Consider the following 10,876-nt stretch of genomic DNA (forward strand, 5'->3'; position numbering starts at 1 on the left):
TGAAAGGGGTCACCAGTACAAAAGTTTGAGAACCACTGCATTAGGGCATCTAATTTTTTCCCCCTACAGAGCCTTGGTTCTGTACAGCAGTTGTGACTAGCAGTTAGAGCAGTAGACCTGGAAGCCAAGACTCCTGGGCTCTATTCCTAGGTTTGTTTATTGACTTACTGTGCGAACATAAGTCGTTTAACCTCTCTGTCTATTTCCCTCTCTAGAAATAATAACATAATAAATACCCACCTCAAGGAGAGATTGAGGCTTAAATAATTATAGGTGATTCTTTGTTTAAAGGCCTGTTATAACTCAAAAAAGAGTAACCAATTTTGGTGAAACTTTCAAAACCGTTCTCCCTAACCTCCCAGCAGGAAATGCACCTTTGGGCTGAGATTAGGTGCAAGAAAGTTAATCTGTAAAGGAACATTATTTGGACAGCAGTGGTTTTCAAGTTAAGTTCCTGGCTATTGTGGTGTCATTCTCTGTGGCATTAAAACTAAGACGTTTATTAGCTAGAGGGAGATTTTCAACAGCTTTAAGGGGAGTTAGGCACCCAATGGGAGATGGATGCCTAGCTCCACTTAGTACCACTGAAAATCTCTCTCTCAGCTATCTTCAAGAAGTGGTAATTGTTTAAAATGTAAATCAGACTGTTGGTTATGTTTTTGAACAATCTCTTTCTGCTTTTGGAATCTGACAGAAATTTTACAAACACTAGCAGGTCACCTTTTAAGGATCACCACAATGGAGGATTCTGTCCCATATCATTTGGAGCTGGCAGTGCTGCAGCTCTGAGCATCAGTAGCAATGTGTTTGCACGGTGTCGGAAGTCCTGGCTCTCCATGCCAAAGAATTATGTTTGAGGATGAGGGCCAGTAGATTCACTGTTCAGTGTTACAGTTGTGCTGGCCCCTTCTTCCTAATTTGTTAACTTTGTTTGTACTTCTGCCTTCTTTTTTAAAGCAGGGCTTTGAAAAGTGCTCAGTGTTGGCTTAACCCTGTTCCCACTGACGTCAATGGGCTGTTTCTCAATGACTTGGTGAAAACAGATTTAGGACTTGTGGAAATTCCACCCTGATTATCCACCACAAAATAGCCTTCTAAAAGAGATACAGTATACCCCTTCTCTAAGGTCTCTGGCCTGCCTTCCCCACTCTGGGGCCACTTGGCCCCCAACTTTGATAGCTAGTACCTTTCATCTATGCAGGATCTTAAAGCTTAGCTACATTTCAGTGCTTGTATCTCTGCAGCTCTAAAAGCTTTCTGCAGTCTTGAACCTTTGCCTTAGCCCACAACTTCCACTGATGGGAATCAAGAGGGTTGTGTCATAATATGTACCATGTCATTCACACATTTTTATTCTTCCCCAGGGCAGCAATAGAGCTCAGTGTGTGTGTGGGAAAAGTTTTATATTACAGATTCTTTACATATTGCCCAACAATCAGGTAGTGACAAGTTTAGGCATTTTGAATATGATGGCAAGAGCTTTTAGAATTGGGCACAGATACTGATAAGCATGTGTAACCACCAGTATCTATAGTCTAGCTAGGAGGTGCAAAAGAGGCTTACATAGCTGCAGCATTACACCCGGATAGAAACTGTCAGGAATTGCCATAAATGTAGTTGACACCCCACAATACATACTGAATTCCACATAGGCTAGGAGTGGGACCTGTGTTGGATACTGTTGACAGATAGACTGTTGCATTTGGTTAGATACAGAAATCTAAATTAATCCCTTGCCGGGACTAATTTAGATTTCTGTATCTAACCAAATGCAATAGTCTATTTGGGGTGTGCTTTAGCAGGCCAGGAGGAGCCAAACTCTGTTCTCATTTATACCTGTGCCACCAAACTGAAGTCAAATTGTGATCCAAAGTGACTTCATTGCACCAAAGATGAGGTAAGAATCTGGCCCAAAGTCTGAAGTGAAAGCAATTCAGTTTCATTAAAATGAGCTGCATAGTGGAAACCAAAGTGCCATGTTAATCCACAGTTCAAATATGATTCAGGCCGTTAATTTTCTCATTGACATTCTCTCTATCTTGAAGGAACCACTCCTTCTCAAATGCCATCCATCCTAATGGAGATCCAAACTCTCCTAAGGAAAATGAATAATTTTAAACTGAAAATGTACAAACTACATTGTGAGCAGGGCAGAGCATATTCATGTTTCTAAAGTGTATCATGTCATTTCATTAGCTTGCAGCTGTAAAACCTTATTTCCTAGAATTCTTTATTTTATTCATAGATTCATAGACTCTAGGACTGGAAAGGACCTCGAGAGGTCATTGAGTCCAGTCCCCTGCTCTCATGGCAGGACCAAATACTGTCTAGACCATCCCTGATAGACATTTATCTAACCTACTCTTAAATATCTCCAGAGATGGAGATTCCACAACCTCCCTAGGCAATTTATTCCAGTGTTTAACCACCCTGACAGGAACTTTTTCCTAACGTTCAACCTTTAGATTTTGTTTATTTTTCTGCAGCTCTGGGCATATATACTGAAAGTAAATTATAAAACATACAAACTAGGAGTCAGGTCGTGAACTAATCCTAAACTTGGTGGCTCTGAATTGCCACTTGCAAGTCACCTGACTTAAATGGCATCCATAGAGAGTCACCTGCAATTCCCTGATTCGGTGCTGCGTGGCCCTAACTTTATAGATTAAAACCAATACCTTGAATCTGAATTTTTTGTACTTATGCTTATTCCTTCTCCCATCCTACAATCAATTAATCAATCCATTAATTTGCAGTTCATACAGTGACACACATTCTAAGGCCAGAAGGGACGATTGTGATCATCTAGTCTGACCTCCTGTAGAACTCAGGCCATAAAACTTCCCCAAAATAATTCCTAGAGCTGAGCTTTTAGAAAAACATCCAATCTTGATTTAAAAAGGGTCAGTGATGAAGAATCCATCAAGGTTCTACATTGCAAGCATCTGTACACAAGTTTGGCCAGATCTTCAGCTGGTGTAAATCAGCATAGCCCTATTGGAGTCAGTGGAGTCATGCTGATTTATAATAGCTCAGGATCTGGCCTATTGGGTCTAATTAAAGCAGAAACCTAGCTACTATGGAGAATAGTCAGAGCCAATCAAATCTGCATTTATACAGGTCTACGGGTTACATTTTCAAACCAGTGTGCAGGGAATTATTTGCACAACTCTTGTTCCCTGAACACAATGTTGAAAATTTACCCTAAGTGTTTCAGTAGCCATCATCTGTGAGGACTTAAAGTGCCAGAGAGAGAGGTCACAACAAAATAAAAACCTGCCCCCTGAAAGGTTTAACTTGCACCGCAGGGAAAGTTAAAAGTGGAATGCAGATTTTTGTCTGTTGTCGTAAGGGAATTGATAGTTTACTCAGATGAGTTAAGGCAATATTATTCAAAGCTTTATAGGCAAGTACTGTACAAACAGTGTGAAAGCAATTAAATATCTAATAGCAGCCCAATTACCGGTAAGTTATTTTTATTAATAGATGATGAGATATTGGTAGAGTTTATTTGTAGCCAGCAGTTTAAGTACATCCTAAAAGGTTACATACTGTAGCAAAGAATTTAAGTAATCTAGGAGGGCAGCAAACTATGCTTATAAATAATCATTCAATCTGGATTTTTTTAAGAGGCACAAATAAAAATGAAGCATTCTGCTAAGAAATTGGCAATACATTGACTCTCAACATATACTTTCAGCTTCAGGAATGTAATCTACAACGAAAAACCCAAGAAAAATTAACATTAAAATTATGAGTTGGTTAAGAGAGTAAAATCATTGCAATCCTTTAAAAGGTTCCACAAGGGTAATGGTATAGCTCAATAGCCTGCATCAATCTGTGCAGTCTGATCTGAATAAATCAAAATGTGTGGTTTGCGTGCTTGTTTGTATTCACATTCAGTTTCAACAAAAGTTAACAGTGAATCTTTATCATCTTTCAATTTGCTCCCATATCACAGTGGATAACTGCTTTATGAATTTTTTGCAGTATTTGCTGCATGACATTTTCAGCAGGAGACAGCATTTGGAAAACTGTTAAGTATTGACAATCTGCCAGTATCCAAATTATTCTGTTTTACATCTCTCCTGATAAAGCACCTTAGCAGGTCAAAGATGGCCCCGTCTAGTCAGCAGGGGGTTTTCTGCATCGCTGTGATAATTAAGATTGTGTTTCCAAATTAAAACACCCAGAGGACAGGTTGAAATGATGAAGAACACAGCTCAAATACTGAGCCCTTTAGGAATCCAGAGTGTGTTTGAAAACGATCACAAGAACACCTGCCTATGGTTACAAACTGAGAACCTGATCTGTACCACTTACTAGGCTCCAAGAGGGCTTGTCCTAAATAAATTCAAACTGAACAAGGCAGTCCCACAGAGGCCTCCAAACTAAAAAAAAAAAAAGCAGTTAGTAGTTTCTGGGTCAAAAGTTGCCAATAGATTTTAGGGATACATTTTCAGTGTAATACATGGGAATAGTATGAATATATGTCATTAACAAGTAAAACGTATTGTGTATGCATAGTAACTACTATACAACACTTTATGTTTATTCCCTAGTAACAGCAGCAAAGACAATTGCTTCCCTTCCACACATATTCATAAGTCACTCCTGATCTGTCACAGAGCTAGCTCCATTTTTCAGGGTGATTTAACTACACTATCTGTTAGTGATTTCTTATGACTTCTTTATTTTTTTAAATTATTATTAAATATAAATATTGCTGTTAAACCACATAGCAAATATCTTGACCTAACAGGATATGTGCAAAAGCACATGCAGAAATAATGTACATTTTGACAATTTGCCATAATATTAAAGCACCAGAGGACAAGTATTTATGGTGGACCTAAACCTGTTGATGATTTCACTTGAAGATGATTCTTCACTGAAATTGAAATATTTAATCTAGGGGGAGAATAGCAAATTTAGCAGGCTTAGCATTAGTTGGATCACCATGGAGCAAGAAATGGTTTCTTCAAAACCAACCTGGCTTTAATGGGAAATCACTGATGATAGACAAGTTTCCAATATTAATTCCAGCTGGACATCAAAGAAGTACACTTTCTCAACAGTGTGTGGGAGATGTGTAAAATCCATCTTATCATTTGTTGTTGTGATTTGTATGTGTGCAAGCTGAATGCTTATAAAAATTTACCCCAGAACATTCAAACCATGTCTATATCAAAAGAAGTAAAAACAAAGCTATTCAGAATCATATTGTCATCTTGGGGTAATGCAGGGAAAGCAGCAGAAGATGAACTTAAAATAACTGCCCAGCTATGTACCTGCTCAAGTCCACGTATCAAATCCTTTGATTTTCAGAGTGTGTATTGATGACAACAGGATAATAGAATAGGACCATGCTGTTACACTCTGCAATTATGCAGAATTTAGGGATACTGTTGCTTTTCTGCAGGAGAAGTGGTGGAAGCAAATGAGACCTGTTTCTAAAAGGAAGAGCGCTCAGAAATTTCCCCAAAAGACTTTTATATCATCGATTTTACGTCATCAATTTTACAAGCATGTGACTCCATTGACATACATGGGGTTTCACCTGATTTATCTCTGTGTAACTGAGATGAGAATTAGACTGGTTATCTGTACAACTATTCCTCATCTTTGAAGAAAGATTCTATTTATATTATTGGTGTTTTCCAAAGAAGTGATCCTGCCTTGTAAGGGGCTCAGGGTTAATCTTTTGGCTTTATGTTTCTGCCCACCAAGAGAGAATCCTCCTATTTGGGACAAAGTTTGCAATGAGTAATGCATCAAACTCAGCTTCTTTGTTTGTTCATGGAATGTCTGTGAGCAGATTGTGATTCTCACATGTATTTGCTACTTGAAAGCAAAGCGTTCATAACATTTTTCTAAAATTAATTAAATGTCTGTAGATTGATTGTTAACAATTACGTGCTTGAACTGTGTTCGTTAGTTATAATTGGCCAGATAAATCATGTGACTTAGCTTCTGCTCTCTGAATAGATACTGGGAGAAGCACTCTCAGCACAAATTTTTGCATAGCTGAATTTAAAATTCAGGGTCAGCAAATACCTGCCAGACATGACTCTGCCATTCACTTTCAGCAAATGTTTGAGCCAATATCACTGAGTTGCTCGTAGTAGGAAAGTTAACACCAAAGGAGTGTGTGTGGCCAAAGTGAACTCATTTAAAAATCTGAGTGCAAGTTAACTGAAAGCCCCCTTCCCACAAAAGTTCTGTATTCACCTAACTAAAGATATAGTACTGGACCTGAAGCAGAAATGACCCCATCCCTTCTACCCAAGCTTTTGCTTATGGGAGAGTCCACAGAGAAAAAAAACATTCCCCTTAGAGAAGCTCTTCTCAACCACAGTGAGCGAGTGAGGGCTACAATGGATTTGTACTGCCATTCTCTCCCATCTCCATCGTACAGTTCTCTCAGGCCTGAATTATGTTGTTTTTAACTAAACTTGGTGGCTTGTTCTAATACCTTTACTGTGCTGTATGCAATGCATTACTACTAAAGTTCCTAACAAACAAAGAGGGAATGATACTCCAGTTCTAATTAAAGAAATAGGCTTCTATTGCTAACAGGCTCTTTCCCTCCGCTCCAGTATTAAGGATCAATGGGCTGTCACATGCATGTCTTTTTAATACATGCCAGCTGAGATGACATTAAAGTGATAGAATGATCACTATAATCAATGCAATTCAAAAGAATTTTGTGGCTTAAACATGAACTTGACTTTCCTCTGAAATTCCTTCTTTAAAAGTAACATTGTCGGAGCAGCAAAGTACAAAGTTGCATTTTGGTTTGAAAAAAAATACAACCTTCGGATGGCAGAATTAAAAAAAAATCTTCATGTAGCTGTAGGTTTTCTTATTTAACTTATATTTTAAAGCAATTCAAAGGACCTCTGTATTTATTTGTAGTGCCATACTAGACTGAATCAGAAAAGATTCTCAAGTGGAAGGAAATCGTACTGAGCTGCCCAAAGAGAAGAGCTAGCAGAGGAGGCATCCTCAAGTTTTTATTTCCATAGTAGTGGTGTATTAAACCATGCAAATTGACACTGCAGCACATAAAAATTATTCATTCTACTCCAAGGCAGCTGTAATTGATCTTTCTTTGCCTTTAAAACATGAAAGTATTGCTTGCCTGAACGGAATGAGCATGTGTGTATTGCTGAATGCCAATACAGGTAATACCAAACAGGCTTATCCGTGTCACTTGAAATTATAAGCTAGTATGTTTTGGCCTCTCCATAAGCACATTCTCTTTGGCCCCTTACAAGCAGATGCGTCTATTAAAGAGATAGTCATGTTGATGCTGCAGTATACAATTACAGCAGGGAAAACAAAACACAAAAGGAACAGCTTAATTTTGAGCTAATGGAATCCATACATACCATTGTTTTCATATTTTAATCAGTGACTTTAAAATCTACTTACACACAATACTTTTGAACTCTTTTTTTTGTTCTGGGTTTATTTTTTCAAAGCCCTAGAGGTTTTGTAAAAACTCTTAGGATTCTTGTAAACCCTTTTATTTCTCTTAAAGTTGGCAGACTGACAGGCTTTAGTTATTCTTAGTGCTAAATTATTTATCTTCCTTTCCCCTCCTAGCCCTGACTTCTGAATCTTTAACTTGACTCTTGGGATATATCTGGGGCCTTTTTCCATTTAAAATAAAGCAGTTTTCATCTTTTGTCTTTAATTTTTTATCATGAAAATTGTACATGCAAAGTTTGAATATCTAAGTATCTTAAAGGTACAGTGTCTGGATTTTTTTTTAAGTGTCATTTTCAGTAGACTAACCTTACTACATAAAGGACAATTTCAAATTTAACTTGTTCATGACAGCTACTTCACCATCTGAAATCATTGCAGCAGTTGAAATTTTTTAGGACACCAGCACCATCTTATATAATGTATGCTAGATCAGTCCCAAGGCTATTTCCCCACAAGTCATAAATAAGAAAAAAAGTTACTAAGCCTTTCTTGACAGTATGTATCTTGATATTGTATGATGATAAAACAATAGAATTTGCTATGCCGGAACATACATTTGATCCTTCAAATCCAGCATCCTGCTGAGCCTATTGTTACAGCTCTACTTAGTTTGGACATATCACTGGAAAGTGATTAGTGTACTTTAATGAGACGTAAGCACATGCCTAAGTACTTTGCTGAATAGGAACAGTATTACTCAAATGCTTAAAGTTATGTACATTCCTAAGTGCATTGCTGAACTAGGGCCCTAATGACTTCTGGTGTGGAAGTAGGAGCACATAAACTCTGTAGAAGCAAAGATCTTTTCATGCGAATGTCACTAGTGTTGGAAAAATAGTAACAAGAAATACAGAAAATATTAAATAAACATAACTATAACCTAAAAAACAGTTTTTCAGAGTTAACCATAGATGTTGATGGATTTTAATGCATATAGCTCCCTGTGCACAAAAACAGGAATATAGCGTACTCCCTAGAGTGTAAATAACATATTTAGCATTTTAAGGTAGATAGTTTTGTAGTCTGCAGGGTTATATTTTACACTTGTGATCAGTGCAGGACCTGTTAGGTTGATATTTTGAAGAACTGTCGTACTTTACTTTGCATTTTTGGTGCTATATAAGTAAAGAATGTAAGAGCAACACAGACAAAAAATATTAAATCTCTTTTTGGCGGTAAGAATAAGCATTGCCAAAATACATATTATTTGAAGAATTCCCCCAAATCAGAAAGACATATTGTCCAGATTAATAGAAGAGAAATGGAATATTTTTGTATTCTTAGCCTAACCCCTTATTTACAGTTATCTTAAAATATTCTGACATTTAACACAAATAAACTATTAGTAGGTTTCCAAAGCAGAGATCTTGGGTCTTTCTGGAGTTGCTTGCTTTTGGTGGCAGCTTGTTTTTAGATGATTCTGGAGCTGGTGTGGATTCTGAGCTTTGTTTGGAAGTTGACATTAATCTTGTATGTAAAAGTGCTACTTCTGGTTACATAATTTAGTCTGGAGGTGAGCTATGTTTTTTAGGTTAGTTAATGAAACTTTTGTCTTCCTGGCTATTGCAGTGCTTTGCTACAAATCTTCTAGCTACTGCTCTCCAAGTTTTTTAATTGGTAGGAAATTTAGTAGCTAAGGCCCTGATTCAGCAAAGCACTTAATCACATCTTTAACTTTTAAGCATGTCTTTAAGTTTAGCCCTATTCAGCAACACAAACTCCTATTGACTTAAGTGTAACTTAAATATGCTTAAGTGTTTTGCTGAATCAGGGTCTGAATTAGTTGCTAGTTCTAAGTCTTTCGTCATGTTACCCCATTTTGTTTCCTTTTCAACGTGTAGCGTGTCCATGTGCAGACTGCCAGTTAAGGCTCTGATTCAATAAAGTAAGAAAGTACATGCTTAAGTACATGAATAATCGTATTGACTTCAATATAGGACTTACGCACCTCCTTAACATTAAGCATCTGCTTATGTGCTTTCCAGAATAGGGATGCTTTCCTCAATAAGGGTCAATATGCTTAAAATTAAGCATGTGCTTAAGTACTTTACTGAATCAGGGTGTAAAGAATCACATACATTTGCACACATGGGCCAGATCCTCGGTTGGTGTAAATCAATGGAGCTATAACTGTTTGCGCAATCTGAAGGTCTGGCTCTATGGGTCTGATTCTCCACTGCCTTCAACCTTATGCGGTCATTTACACCTGTGCAATGTGGGCACTTTGTGGGAATTGAGTTACTTTGGTTAATAGTATATTGGAATCATCAACCATTTTTAAAGGTAACCTTGCAAAGTGCATGAAGTAAAACTTAATGTACCAACAAATACAAACTGAAAGGATCAAGTGTATCAGGTATGAGCTCTGCTATGAGATAGCTGTAAAGTGGTAAAAGCATTCTGAAAATCAGTGTGCACATGAGCCTATGGGGATTTGAGCCTTCATTATGGAAGCTTTGGTAATTATTTCAGTGGGAGCAGGATTGGACCTGTAAAGCACACCATTGCTTCTGATTTCCTCTAGCCAGTACTGCCTTGATACTCAGGACAGGTAGAGTATGTGAGACTAATCGTATTAAATCTAGGGCTTTTGCTTTCTTTTAATGTTCTTATTTTTCCCAAGTCTTGGAGTGTCTCCTTGAAAAGTGGTTCAGAAATGTGAGTTTGATTGATGGGTTTTTTGATCGCTCTATATGTGAACATACTTAAGATAGAGATATGTGGGTGGCTGTTTCAAATGCTGCTAGTGGATATGCTATAGAAAAATTAGAAACTGGATAAAGCAGTAGTAAGTTTATTATAACAGACAGTCCTGTATCTTGTAATGGTGGCTCTCCAGCTCTAATTTCTGAGTATCATTATCAGTAGAAGTGTTGTGATAGCTATGCTTTTTTCCTGTGTTCTGCAGGTCTGAAGTGACAGCGAAAGGGTACAAGTCAAAACAGGATCAGCACTCCACGAAGAACTCTAGGGTATTGCCAGGTAAGGATTTCTAGCTGTCTGCATTACCATACACATCAAGTGAAGTGTTTTGGAAGCTGAGTAGCAGTATAATTTCAGGATCAAAATAACTAGGTCATGATGATGATCATGACCACTTGTTTTTAGTACATTTTCAGACCATTAAGTGGCAGGCTACTCCTAATTTCCTAGGGCTTTGTTTCAAAACACATAATTTCTTCAACATTTTGTCTGTCAAAAAATTATAATAGTTTTGGGTTCCTCCAAAGTGAATCACGATTCTCTTGTTCTTAAATCACTGTTTGGTGTCCTCCATATCAATTATGATTTATCTTGGATCTGGTTATAAGCAGGGTCATGGAAGCCTTTTAACCTCACACTCTCAGTGACACCAAAAAGAAAACAGAATCACATATGG

General features: G+C 37.5%; 1 protein-coding gene across 1 annotated transcript in view; it reads left to right on the top strand.

Moving 5' to 3' along the window:
* Positions 1–10,493, top strand: part of LOC123356942 (MORN repeat-containing protein 1-like) — a 93,480-nt gene extending 82,987 nt beyond the window's left edge. The window contains exon 13 of the mRNA XM_045000201.1: positions 10,406–10,493. Within this exon, the coding sequence (XP_044856136.1) occupies positions 10,406–10,493 (88 nt within the window). The remainder of the gene's footprint in view (positions 1–10,405) is intronic.
* Positions 10,494–10,876: the final 383 nt, after the last annotated feature.

This window comes from Mauremys mutica, unplaced genomic scaffold (assembly GCF_020497125.1).
Source record: "Mauremys mutica isolate MM-2020 ecotype Southern unplaced genomic scaffold, ASM2049712v1 000065F_np12_subseq_1:104380_obj, whole genome shotgun sequence".
NCBI classification, from domain to species: domain Eukaryota; kingdom Metazoa; phylum Chordata; order Testudines; family Geoemydidae; genus Mauremys; species Mauremys mutica.